Source organism: Salvelinus fontinalis, chromosome 33, assembly GCF_029448725.1.
Source record: "Salvelinus fontinalis isolate EN_2023a chromosome 33, ASM2944872v1, whole genome shotgun sequence".
In the NCBI taxonomy this organism is placed as follows: Eukaryota; Metazoa; Chordata; class Actinopteri; order Salmoniformes; family Salmonidae; genus Salvelinus; species Salvelinus fontinalis.
Genome location: NC_074697.1, coordinates 50,169,438 through 50,183,782, shown reverse-complemented (window position 1 = coordinate 50,183,782; position 14,345 = coordinate 50,169,438). Strand labels below are relative to the sequence as shown.

The 14,345-nt window shown below is 42.5% G+C and overlaps 1 protein-coding gene across 1 annotated transcript in view; it reads left to right on the top strand.

The window, feature by feature from the left end:
- Positions 1-14,345, top strand: part of col4a3 (collagen, type IV, alpha 3) — a 120,405-nt gene that overhangs the window by 86,795 nt on the left and 19,265 nt on the right. Inside the window, exons 29-38 of the mRNA XM_055896596.1 lie at positions 5,523-5,617; positions 5,771-5,921; positions 5,994-6,107; positions 6,694-6,861; positions 8,068-8,157; positions 8,254-8,388; positions 12,190-12,288; positions 12,466-12,555; positions 13,156-13,295; positions 13,556-13,682. Of these exons, the coding sequence (XP_055752571.1) occupies positions 5,523-5,617; positions 5,771-5,921; positions 5,994-6,107; positions 6,694-6,861; positions 8,068-8,157; positions 8,254-8,388; positions 12,190-12,288; positions 12,466-12,555; positions 13,156-13,295; positions 13,556-13,682 (1,209 nt within the window). The remainder of the gene's footprint in view (positions 1-5,522; positions 5,618-5,770; positions 5,922-5,993; positions 6,108-6,693; positions 6,862-8,067; positions 8,158-8,253; positions 8,389-12,189; positions 12,289-12,465; positions 12,556-13,155; positions 13,296-13,555; positions 13,683-14,345) is intronic.

Below are 14,345 nucleotides of genomic sequence, written 5' to 3'. Positions count from 1 at the left end.
TCATCAATGATCTCTCTGTACTTTGCTCCGTTCATCTTTTCCTCGACCCTGACTAGTCTCCTTGTCCCTGCCGCTGAAAAGCATGATGCTGCCACCACCATGCTTCACCGTAGGGATGGTGCCAGATTTCCTCCAGACGTGACGCTTGGCATTCAGGCCAAAGAGTTCAATCTTGGTTTCATCAGACCAGAGCATCTTGTTTCTCATGGTCTGAGAGTCTTTGGGTGCCTTTTGGCATACTCCAAGTGGGCTGTCATGTGCCTTTTACTGAGGAGAGACTTCCGTCTGGCCACTCTACCATAAAGGCCTAACTGGTGGAATGCTGCAGAGATGGTTGTCCTTCTGGAAGGTTCTCCCATCTCCAAAGAGGACCTCTAGAGCTCTGTCAGAGTGACCATCTGGTTTTTGGTCACCTCCCTGACCAAGGCCCTTTTCCCCCGATTGCTCAGTTTGGCCAGGTAGCCAGGTCTAGGAAGTCTTGTTGGTTCCAAACTTCTTCCATTTAAGAATGATGGAAGCCACTTGGACCTTCAATGCTGCAGACATTTTTTTGGTACCCTTCCCCAGATCTGTGCCACGACACAATCCTGTCTCGGAGGTCAACAGACAATTCCTTTGACGTCATGGCTTGGTTTTTGCTCTAACATTCACTGTCAAGTGTGGGACCTTATATAAACAGGTTTGTGCCTTTCCATATCATGTCCAATCAATTGAATTTCCAACAGGTGGACTCCAATCAAGTTCTAGAAACATCTCAGGGATGATCAATGGAATCAGGATGACCCTGAGCTCAATTTCAAGTCTCAAGTCTGAATACTTATGTTTTTCAGTTTTCTGTTTGTAGTACATTTGCAAAAATAATTGAAAACCTGTGCGTTTTGTCATTATGGGGTATTGTGTGTAGATTGATTTTTATTAATTTAATCAATTTTAGAAAAATGCTGTAACGGAACAAAATGTTGAAAAAGTCAAGGGGTCTGAGTGCTCTGTATATGTACAGTACCAGTCAAATGTTTGACACACATACTCATTCAAGGGTTTTTCTTTATTTTGACTATTTTCTACATTGTATAATAATAGTGAAGACAGCAAAACAATGAAATAACACATATGGAATACTGTAGTAACACAAAAAAGGGTTAAACAAGTCAAAATATAGTTTATTTTTGAGATTCTTCAGTAGCCAACCTTTGTCTTGAAGACAACTTTGCACACTCTTGACATTATCTCAACCAGATTCACCTGGAATGCTTTTCCAACAGTCTTAACTTTTACCGCCTCAGAAACCCGGATCCGGGATCACCCCCCACCCCCCCCCCACACTGATTAGCATCACTAGCATAGCGTCACATTTAAATAGTAGCATCTAAATATCATTAAATCACAAGTCCAAGACACCAAATGAAAGATACAGATCTTGTGAATAAAGTCACCATTTCAGATTTTTTAAATGTTTTACAGGGAAGACAAAATATGTAAATCTATTAGCTAACCATGTTAGCAAAAGACACCCTTTTTCTTTGTCCACCATTTTTTCTCAACACCAGTAGCTATCACCAATTCGGCTAAACTAAGATATTGATAGCCACTAACCAAGAAAAAACCTCATCAGATGACAGTCTGATAACATATTTATGGTATAGGATAGATTTTGTTAGAAAAATGTGCATATTTCAGGTATAAATCATAGTTTGCCATTGCAGCCAGCGTCACAAATCTCACCAAAGCTCCTAGAATTACTACAGACAGCAACGTGTATTACCAATTTACTCATCATAAAACATTTCTTAAAAATACACAGCACATAGCAATGGAAAGACACAGATCTTGTGAATTCAGACAACATTTCAGATTTTCTAAGTGTTTTACGGCGAAAACACAATGAATCGTTATATTAGCATACCACATATGCAAACGTTACCAGAGCATTGATTCTAGCCAAAGAGAGCGATAACTCACCATCGCCAAAATATATAAATTTTTTCACTAACCTTCTCAGAATTCTATAGATGACACTCCTGTAACATCATATTACACAATCCATATAGACTTTGATCGAAAATGTGCATATTTAGCGGCACAAATCGTGCTTACACAATGGAAATAGTGTTCAACTACTCAAGCAATCTGGCCGGCGCCATTTTGAAAATACAAATATTTTTATCAAAAACTATTCATAAACTTGACAAAAAAAATACAGGTTGGACATGAAATGAAAGATGTATTAGTTATTAATGCAACCGCAGAGTTAGATTTTTAAAATTAACGTTACTAGACATACAGTGTGCGTTACAGCCAGACTAGTGACGCAATAACGGCGTCACTATTCACCATTATTGAGTTTACATTTTTCCACATAAAAACGGAATAACATCATAAATAGCTCTTACTTTTCGACGAGCTTCCATCAGAATCTTGCCATGGTGGTTCTTTGTCCAAAAGAATCGTTGCTTGGTTGTAAAACGTTGCATTCAACTTCTGATATAGCAGCTAACACTAGCTAGCCATAGCTATTTTGCACCAACGTGTCCAAATCCTCAAGGCGCAATACTGTTGAAATTCCGAAAAATAGCAATATACTCGCATAATCTGATATAACTTGGTTTAAAATAGCTTCGTTATGATGCTTCTAACACCTATGTCTAATTAAATTACAGATGGATACATCTAACGTTTAAAATTGAGCGTTTGAAAATGGCATCCCGAGGTCCACTTCGCGCAATGTTCAGTGTCGAAAGGAAGGCTCCTCTCGCTCCTTGGCCTTTTATAACCTCTGAGAGCTACGCAGCAAGCCCATTCCACTTCTCATTGGTTACTGACATCCAGGGGAAGGCGGGTGCAGTTCATGTCGTTCCATAGGATATTCACAGACTTTCAAAACTGATCTGAAATCAGACCATCGCTCTCAGACCATCGCAGTACCTGTCATGGATTTCGCTGTAGAAAGAGTTCTGGGTCACCCACAGACAAAATTCCAACGGCTATAGAAACTAGAAAGTGTTTTCTATCCAATAGAATTAATAATATGCATATTGTACGATCAAGAATTGAGCACGAGGCAGTTTAATTTGGTGACACCCAGAAATAAAAAATGCTAATTGCGCCACCTATTGCCAAAAGGTTAAAGTATATGCTGAGCACTTGTTGGCTGCTTTTCCTTTACTCTGAGGTCCAACTCATCCCAAACCATCTCAATTGGGTTGAGGTCGGGTGATTTTGGAGGCCAGGTCATCTGATGCAACACTCCATGATTCTCCTTCTTGGTCAAATAGCCATTACACACCCTGGATGTATGTTGGGTCATTGTCCTGCTGAAAAACAAATGATAGTCCCACTAAGCGCAAACCAGATGGGATTGTGTATCGCTGCAGAATGCTGTAGTAACCATGCTGGTTAAGTGTGCCTTGAATTTTAAATGAATCACCGACAGTGTCAACAGAAAAGCACCATCACACCACCTCCTCCGTGCTTTACGGTGGGAACCACACATGCGTAGATCATCCGTTCACCTACTCTGCGTCTCACAAAGACACGGCTGTTGGAACCAAAAATCGCAAATTTGACATGTCAGACCAAAGGACAGATTTCCACTTTCCATTTATTTGGGCTGCAATTTCTGAGGCTAGTGACTCGAATGAACTTATCCTCTGCAGCAGAGGTAACTCCGGGTCTTCCTTTCCTGTGGCGGTCCTCATGAGAGCCAGTTTCATCATAGCGCTTGATTGTTTTTGCGACTGCACTTGAAGAAACTTTAAAAGTTTTTGAAATGTTCCATATTGACTGACCTTCATGTCGTAAAGTAATGATGGAATGTCGTTTCTCTTTGCTTATTTGAGCTTTTCTTGCCATAATATGGCCATCTTCTGTTGAAATGCATTCCAGGTGACTACCTCATGAAGCTGGTTGAGAGAATGCCAAGAGTGTGCAAAGCTGTCATCAAGGCAATGGGTGAATGAAATATGAAATGCCCAAATACATTTTTCAAACTTCTGATCACCTTCTTGCCTTGGATTACATATGTTAGATGCCAATTTGCAAAACTATGAATACAAATGGCATCATTTGAAGACAAAATTCAATGTTGTGTTTTGTTTACAGAATATTAACACAACATTTTTATCAGAAGACAAATGTGTTCACTATTTCCAGCAATCAGTAAATACTAGTGCACAATATTCTAAATCACTCTATCAGGGCTATATTGGGTATACAGTATATCAGGGCCCAGTGCCTAGTGAAAGTCAACCCACCCTTTGCAGGGTCTTTACATTTAGCTGCCTGAAATGATTAAGACAAATATTTGATTTTATGTGTTTGTAAACTAGTGGTGCACGGGTCAGCTGTTTGTTCACCTCACCCGCCCGTCTGCTTATAATTTCAGTCATTTTGTTAGGCTATTTGTTAGTCAACTTGAATTACTATAATTACAACTATAATTAGATACACTTAGCTTCTCTTTTGTCAGGCTACACTGAACTCGAGCTTGGTTCCCAAGTTTCTTAACCATACCAAACCATCTAATAGTGTAATAGTGTCGCCAAAATATTTTAATTGAGCAAGTGTGATCATAATCATTAGCATATTTTAGCGATCTGCGGTGGAAGAAGTCCTAAATGTCCACCAGCTTTCAGATGTGAGCTAAACAGCTAACTTGCACTTGATATGCGTTTTTAGGCAATGGATGAGAAAGTGAACTTGTTTAGCTCAGTTGTATGCTGATTTGCGATCTATTAACAACAAGGGTTGCATTAAATAGGCCCAATATTTTTTATGATGCACTTGGCGATGTTCAGTTCATTCGCACAAAACGTATAAACGAAAGCGTTCACTGGGAAAGTTGATACATGTAAGGCCTTCGTATATATAGGCTATACGCAGGACTTTGTTAAATGTATCGAATCAGTTATTGTTTTCTTGCTCAAACACCTGTAAAACTGAGATTTCTCTCAAAACGCAGGGATGTCAATTCGCATGGGACTAGTAGGACTTTGGAGTTTGCCAAAAAACAGTAGGTTATTCTGGTTAGTCAATGTCCAGATTTCAGTTTCCATTTAACCCATCTAAACAGTAGGCTACAGTTAGGCCTATTTAAAGTCTTGTGTTGCGACTGTTGAATTTATTTAAGAACCCTAAGCTCTCCGACGCGAGGATAAAACCACGTTCATGTACACGTTTAGTGAAAAATGCGTAACAGGAGAATAGTTTCCCATAATTCTACACCTTTTGATATTTTTATTTCCAATTTTGATCATCATCGTTTATTGATATTGATTGATTAAATAGGATTTTTTTTTAAGACAGACTCATTTCATTGATGTGTTCATCTTTTTTTGTAGGCAGTTCTTATGATTCATGTATTTGCTTCATTAACAGTATCTTATAGTTTGGATGAAAGTATTTGCTGTTTAGAGAAGGCAACGTTTCTTCAAACTACACTTTTCCAAATATGCTTGTACGTGATTGAGAAAAACTGCAGATGGAGCTCATGTACAGATTCAGTCATGAGACTGTTTCCCTCTCAGGTGAGAAGGGCCAGCCAGGGCCTGCTGGTGCCCCAGGGATTGGTAGTATGGGACGACCAGGACCATCCGGGGCTCCCGGGATGCCAGGCCCTAAGGTCAGTGGAGCACAAACATTTTGTGTGTGTGTGCACATGCGTGAGTGTGTTTGAATGAGTTTGTGAGTGTGCGAGCGTGTGTGCATGTGTGTCCTACTGTGGGCTGTCTTTGTGTGTCCATACATAGTCATTCTGTGTTGTATGTGTTTTTAGGGTGATTTCAGACCAGGGCTCCCAGGGCTGCCAGGTAGACTAGGCCCCCCAGGGGAGGATGGTTCTCTGGGGCTGACTGGAAACTCTGGTCTGCCTGGGCTTGATAGATTGCCTGGCCTACCAGGAAGAGATGGTCCACAGGGAGACAGAGGTGAGTAGACACACACACACACCCACACACACCCACACATACAGTCTGATTGTTGCTTCTGTCTATCCTCAGGCAGTAAAGGTGCTGAGGGCTTGCCTGGTCTGCCTGGGGATCCTGGAGCGTGTACACAAGGCATTCCAGGCCCTCCGGGGGCTGTAGGTCTCAATGGAATCATTGGCTTCACAGGTACATATCCTTAGCCCCACAATTCAGCTGTTTACCGAAACAAGTGGCAAAGGATGCCATTTTGTTTTTTTTGTTTTTCTCCCAGAATGTACACTACCAGTCAAAGGTTTTAGAACACCTACTCATTCAAGGGTTTTTCTTTATGTTTACTTTTTTCTACATTGTAGAATAATAGTGATGACATCAAAACTATGAAATAACACATCTGGAATCATGTAGTTACCAAAAAAGTGTTAAACAAATCAAAATATATTATTTGAGATTTGAGATTCTTCAAATAGCCACAATTTGCCTTGATGACAGCTTTACTGTAAGCATGTAAGCATCTTTGTCAGAACACTGCATGTAAGCATATTTGATGCTGTAAGCATCTCTGTCAGAACACTGCTCATAAAAGTTCTAGCTGTGACTCTACTGTACATACATGTATGACACTCTCATAAAGTCCTCTCTGTGTGTTCCTCCTTTTTGTTCTCTCATTTTCCCCTTTCTCCTCTCCCTGCTGTCTCGTTCTCCTCCCCCCGTCTCTGTCTCTCTTCTCTCCCCTTTCTTTCTCTCTTCTCTCCTGTCTCTCTACATGCTTCAGGGACCAGAGGACAGAAGGGGGCGCAGGGCGATTCAGGTCTGCCTGGCAGAGGGGCCCCAGGATTGATGGGGCCGTTTGGACGGCCCGGGTTTGATGGGCCCCCGGGACCTGGGGGGGCTGCCGGCCTGAAAGGATTCAGAGGAAGAGATGGTGTTCCTGGGACACCAGGTTAGACCACTGTTGCTTGAAGGCAGTGTTTCTCAATTATTTTCTGTTATTTTCTAGGAAGAAGTAAACATTTCGCGCCCCCCAACTCTCCGCCGCGACTGTAAATAGTATAATTTGTCTATGAAATTGTTATAAGTACACCTCTGCATAACATTGTATCCTTATTAACATTAAAGAAAACAAAAAAGAAAGAAATATAGATCAACTTACAACAAAGAATAACTTTATTAACATTGTTTTTTAGTCTGTAACAGAAAAGACTTAAAGTGCATCAATTTGCCTGAAATGTTAAAAAAATTCAATCCTTATTTGACAATTTGATACTGAAAAATAAAATAAAATATAATCAATAAATAATAATACATTCAAATTGATCAGCAACATTAACTCAGGAGCACAATATATGAAACACTGACCTATAAAACAAAAATGAATAAAACAATTTGTGCTGATTTAAAAAAAATAAAATGAGGAAGTCATAGTTTTTATTTTTGCAGCACTTGCGTCATCCAGCATGACAGAGACCATGTCTAATGCTGCAGGTAGTATCAGCTCCTCTGCTATGGAGTGGGGTTTTTTGCACTGAGCAATTTGGTACGCCACCTTATATGATGCCAGCAGTGCTCGCTGGTTTACTGAAGTAGCATTCACAAAGCGGGACGATTGTTGGCAATATTCAGCACGTTTTCGCTGACTAAACTCAAGCGACTTATCAGCGTGATTGGGGTGTAATGTCTTTAAGTGACGCCTTAATTTATTTGGCTTCATGCTGTCCGCTGCCAACATTTTTAGATACAGTAAACATACCGGTCTTGTCTCCCACCGTAGTCACAGTGAAGCCAAGCGCTACATACGCGCCGTCATATTTCCTCGTCTTAGCTTTCGGGAGACTTACGTGTGTCTCATTATCTCCGTCTCTCTCCGCCTTCCTTTACATCCCTGTTAAATATTTTTCCATGGTGTCTCTTAAGGGTTTGTAATCTGCACTTCATATATCCTGCTGTGTGCTCTTGTTCGGTGCAAAAAAAACCTACTCCCTGCGCAAAAAAAAGCATGTTCCCCGGGGTCACACGCGCCCCCCTGGCATCGCTCCGAGCGCCCCCAGGGGGGCGCGCCCCACTATTTGAGAAGGACTGCTTTAAGGTGAAGAAGATAATGTGCCATTGTGTGATCAACTGTTATGAACCTGTGTGTGTGTTCTCCAAGGCCTGAGAGGAGACATGGGGCCATCAGGAGCGTGTGGTACACCAGGACCAGACGGAGGCCCAGGACCAGGGGGACGACTTGGCCCTAAAGGTAGAACTGTCCAATACTTTTATGCACACACACACACGCTATGATGATGATGATGATGATGATGATGATGTTGACGATGATGATTGCTGTCTCCAGGTCGGATGGGTGCTGATGGTGTGAAGGGCCGTGTAGGAGTCAGGGGACCTGTGGGAGATTCTGGGGCTCCTGGAGATATTGGAGTCACAACATACATCGAGGTCCATGGGGACCCTGGGGACCCAGGACCTATAGGTCTGTCTCTGAATGACCCCTGACTATGAATGACCCCTACCCCCAATCAACACTACAAACTCCAATTCTGATTCTAGAACATTAGCGGCACCCCGTCCTTTTAGACTTACACACAGTGTCTGTAGTAGGCTATTCCCTTCTCCCCTTGAGTTTTTAGAAACATTTACAGTGGTTCGTCCTTTAAAAGTTGCAACGTACTGCAGCACGGCTTGCGTGGTGCCACAGAATTCTATGGCACATTACTGCCAATTACTGGTACCATTAATGCTAGTTAGTGTTAGTTTGACCACCAGAGGGCATCTTTGAGAAGCATTTGATAGCCTTCAATAGTGGCTGTACTAGAGGATAGATTTTTTTTTGCAAGAACATAGTATATGGGACTGATTTTAAGAAATGTCGCTTAATTAATTTGATTAATATTATGGTGTTTCTATTCCAAAAAAAAAAAAAAAACCCTTTGGGTTTCCGTTAGGATGGAATGGAAAATATGGCACTGTATAACGTGACGATCGGGAGTAGGCTACAGTGCTGGGTTATTTAGCTAAATTATCCCTGTGTCGTGCAGGCAACTGGGGTTCAATTCCCCGACCGGGAGGAAGGAGTAGGCTGTCCTTGTGTTTATACATTTTTTTAACTAGGCAAATCAGTTAAGAACAAATTCTTATTTACAATGACGGCCTAGGAACAGTGGGTTAACTGCCTTGTTCAGGTGCAGAATGACAGATTTTTACCTTATCAGCTCGGGGATTCAATCTTGCAACCTTTAGGTTACTGGCCCAGTGCTCTAACCACTAGGCTACCTCCCGCCACAAAAATAAATATGAATGTAAATAAGGATTTGATCTTAACTGATTCCATATGTGCTATTTCAAAATTGTGATATCTTCACTATTATTCTACAATGTAGAAAATAGTAAAAATGAAGAATAACCCTGGAATGATTAGGTGTGTCCAAACTTTTGAGGCCATCAAGACGTTTTGACTAGAGAAATTGACGATACTATAACGCAACAAATATATTGATCATTTCAGCAAGGTTTTACCTGTGGTCATGGAGCTGGGGGCATAGTGCAACTAAAATGTAGTTTAAATAACCATCTGCATTTTGATTGTCTTTTTTCTAGTTATTTTATTAACTAAAGCATAAAGATGTTGATGAAAAAACACTTCAGATTACTCAAGCATCGAATACATTGCAGGTAGTGGGATGTTCACACCTACCTTAGCCGGGCTATAAAGAGTCTATTGTCCTGATAGTCGGGCTACAAGTTTTCAAAATGCCACGAGCTGTCCATCACTACTGTAAATAAAAACACAGCATCTTGTTTACATTTTGTTTACATTCTTTATTGTAACCACAATGTCACAAATAATTTGTGTCTACCTTTCCAATTACTTTTAGAGTTTGGGATTCATTTGAATAATTATGGTGTTTATATTCCAAGAAAAATGAAAAACCCTCTGGGTTTCTGCTAGGATGGAAGGGAAAATATGGAGCTGTACAACGTGACGGTCGGGAGTAGGCTACACAGTACCGGGCGGGCATGAGAGGGGCACGCGGGAGACCGGCGTTTAATTCCCTGATGGGGAGCAAGGAGTAGGCTGTCATTGTAAATAAGAATTTGTTCTTAAGTGACTTGTCTAGTTAAATAAAGGTTACACTAAGAGCATAAACAATTCTACACCATAATTGTAGTCTAACCAATACCCAAACGACGATCCAGTCAAAATAAAAATCTCATTGATTTATCAAGACCTGTCGCCATGCTTGTCTCAGAGCATCCTAGATCTGAATGAATGAAATATTCTTATTAAATACTTTTTTCCTTACATAGTTGAATGTGCTGACAACAAAATCACACACAAATGATCAATGGAAATCAAATTTATCAACCCATGGAGGTCTGGATTTGGAGTCACACTCAAAATTAAAGTGGAAAACCACACTACAGGCTGATCCAACTTTGATGTAATGTCCTTAAAACAAGTCAAAATGAGGCTCAGTAGTGTGTGTGGCCTCCACGTGCCTGTATGACCTCCCTACAACGCCTGGGCATGCTCCTGATGCGGTGGCGGATGGTCTCCGGAGGGATCTCCTCCCATACCTGGACTAAAGCATCTGCCAACTCCTGGACAGTCTGTGGTGCAACGTGGCGTTGATGGATGGAGCGAGAAATGATGTCCCAGATGTGCTCAATTGGATTCAGGTCTGTGGAACGGGCGGGCTAGTCCATAGCATCAATTCCTTCCTCTTGCAGGAACTGCTGACACACGCCAACCACATGAGGTCTAGCATTGTCTTGCATTAGGAGGAACCCAGGGCCAACCGCACCAGCATGTGGTCTCACAAGGGGTCTGAGGATCTCATCTCGGTACCTAATGGCAGTCAGGCTACCTCTGGCGAGCACATGGAGGGCTGTGCGGCCCCCCAAAGAAATGCCACCCCACACCAAGGCTGACCCACTGCCAAACCGGTCATGCTGGAGGATGTTGCAGGCAGCAGAACGTTCTCCACGGCGTCTCCAGACTCTGTCACGTCTGTCACATGTGCTCATGTGCTCAGTGTGAACCTGCTTTCATCTATGAAGAGCACAGGGTGCCAGTGGCGAATTTGCCAATCTTGGTGTTCTCTGGCAAATGCCAAACGTCCTGCAGGGTGTTGGGCTGTAAGCACAACCCCACCTGTGCACGTCGGGCCCTCATACCACCCTCATGGAGTCTGTTTCTGACCGTTTGAGCAGACACATGCACATTTGTGGCCTGCTGGAGGTCATTTTGCAGGGGTCTGTCAGTGCTCCTCCTTGCACAAAGGCGGAGGTAGCGGTCCTGCTGCTGGGTTGTTGCCCTCCTACGGCCTCCTCCACGTCTCCTGATGTACTGGCCTGTCTCCTGGTAGCGCCTCCATGCTCTGGACACTACGCTGACAGACACAGCAAACCTTCTTGCCACAGCTCGCATTGATGTGCAATCCTGGATGAGCTGCACTACCTGAGCCACTTGTGTGGGTTGTAGACTCCGTCTCATGCTACCACTAGAGTGAAAGCACTGCCAGCATTCAAAAGTGACCAAAACATCAGCCAGGAAGCATATAAACTGAGAAGTGGTCTGTGGTCACCACCTGCAGAACCACTCCTTTATTGGGGGTGTCTTGCTAATTGCCTATAATTTCCACCTGTTGTCTATTCCATTTGCACAACAGCATGTGAAATTTATTGTCAATCAGTGTTGCTTCCTAAGTGGACAGTTTGATTTCACAGAAGTGTGATTGACTTGGAGTTACATTGTGTTGTTTAAGTGTTCCCTTTATTTTTTTGAGCAGTGTATGATTCTCAATCAGGGACAACGATTGACAGCTGCCTCTGATTGAGAACCATATTAGGCTGGACACAGAAACAGACGAACTAGACACACAACATAGAATTCCCACCCAGCTCACGTCCTGACCAACACTAAACAAGCAAAAAACATAAGAACTCTGGTCAGGACGTTACAGTTTCTGAATCTGAATAATAGTTTGAGAGTAATGCTCTGTTCCTGAGCGTAAAAAACTATATTTCCTGTTGTGAAGGCTATTTTCAAATTAAGAAGTAACAACGAATTAATGCAAGAAGTCTCAACGTGCCTTTACAGTAGCATAACTACATCGGAAATGTATTTGATGCTGTTGAATAATGAAGTGATTATTTATGATAGCAATAATAATTTTCTCCTGAGTTGTATGATGTTATACTGTCCCAAAATGTGTTAAGGCCTTTTAGATCTAGTGACCCCTGACCTCTGACTCTGCTCTCTTTTCTCCAGGTCTGAGGGGCATAACAGGTGCCAAAGGAGATCTAGGTGTGATAGGGCACAATGGAGCCAGTGGCAAGGATGGGATTCCCGGGATTCCCGGGCCGCAAGGTACCAAGCACCGTGACACACTATTGAAAAAAAAAACTGTTTCAATTGCCTACCTCCTACCCCTCTTCTTAATAAATCACTACCATGCCTAGCTATTCAATTTGATTGAGTAAACTTTATTAATCCCCAAAGGCAATTGTTTATTACTAATATTTTGACCTCACACTTGTCTTGTAGGTGCTGTTGGCGACCCAGGCAGAGATGGCCAGAAAGGAAGTCCTGGTTTCAATGGAAACCCTGGAGTCGCAGGAGATATGGGTGTGCCAGGTAACATACTCAAAATTATAGCGAAACAGGTTGTGTCCAGAATCTGTCTTGCCTACTACGTACTAAAATCTACATACTGTGTAGTAATCGTACTACATATTATTTAGAACTTACTCGTTAGTAAAAATGAGTAATCTAATGCGCATTTGCGCTGTTTCTCGCCATCCGTTCATTTTGGTATAGCGTTTCCCCTTACAGAATTATCAGCTGATTATCAGCTGTTGTCAAACACACATGGGTCGGAAAATAAGATTATCTTCCTCAGTAGCATACAACAAATTCCTACTATATGTAGATGAAAAGCTGAAATTAATATGACATCCTGGCATTTAAAGCACACAAAATGTTCTACATTTCACATACTTTAAAATATTATATTTTCGCATACATAATCAGTCTTTTTAGAGGCTTGACATATACAGAAGGACACTCCCAGGTTTGTGTCGCTCCCGGCAGAAGTTCCCCTAGATATAGATCTAGGATCAGCTTCCCCTCCCTGAATCGTAACCATAACCATTGGAGGGGGAAATGCAAAACTGACCCAAGATCAGCGTCTAGGGGCAACTTCACCCTATTCAGGTTTGTGTCCTTGCTGACCAGGTGTAAAGGGTGAGAAAGGGGGAACAGGAGGTCGTGGAGAGCCTGGTTCATCTGGAAGACCAGGTCCAAATGGAGTAAATGGAGTGAAAGGAGAGCCCAGCCTCCCTGGACCAGGAGCTAAAGGACGACAAGGAGAAAAGGTGAAAACCGAATACACTACCCGTGAGGGGCCTGTTTTTTTTTCCTGACACCACCTGACCTGACCAGGAAAAACTGATACATACTGATATAGAACAGCAACAATTAATATTTCAAATGATTAGCAATGTACAAATGTGTTCAGCAGAAATTAAGTCCAACCTCCTCCCCCTTCTCTCTCTCCTCTCTTGCATGCTTTCTGTCTTTTCCTTCTCACTCTCTCATTCTCATATCTCTCTCGCTCTCTCCCTCTTTCTTTCAGGGAGTGCCAGGGTTTCCAGGTTTTCCAGGAGAGAAGGGGGAGATGGGTGTAGCGGGGAGGTTCGGAACCCTGGGGGCCATCGGCCCCACAGGACCCAAGGGAAGAGAAGGACTACAGGGATCACGAGGTCTCTGTCGCCCACTGAATAACAATCACTGTGCCGTACATGCAAACCCACACAACCTCCTCATTAACGGATTTATAATAACTACTGCAAAAATAACTTTCCACAAGCATCAAATCAAATGTATTTATATAGCCCTTCTTACATCAGCTGATATCTCAAAGTGCTGTACAGAAACCCAGCCTAAAACCCCAAACAGCAAGCAATGCAGGTGTAGAAGCACGGTGGCTAGGAAAAACTCCCTAGAAAGGCCAAAACCTCGGAAGAAACCTAGAGAGGAACCAGGCTATGAGGGGTGGCCAGTCCTCTTCTGGCTGTGCCGGGTGGAGATTATAACAGAACATGGCCAAGATTTTCAAATGTTCATAAATGACCAGCATGGTCAAATAATAATAATCACAGTAGTTGTCGAGGGTGCAGCAAGTCAGCACCTCAGGAGTAAATGTCAGTTGGCTTTTCATAGCCGAACATTAAGAGTATCTCTACCGCTCCTGCTGTATCTAAAGAGTTGAAAACAGCAGGTCTGGGACAGGTACTACGTCCAGTGTACAGGTCAGGGTTCCATAGCCACAGGCAGAACAGTTGAAACTGGAGAAGCAGCACGGCCAGGTGGACTGGGGACAGCAAGGAGTCATCAGGCCAGGTAGTCCTGAGGCATGGTCCTAG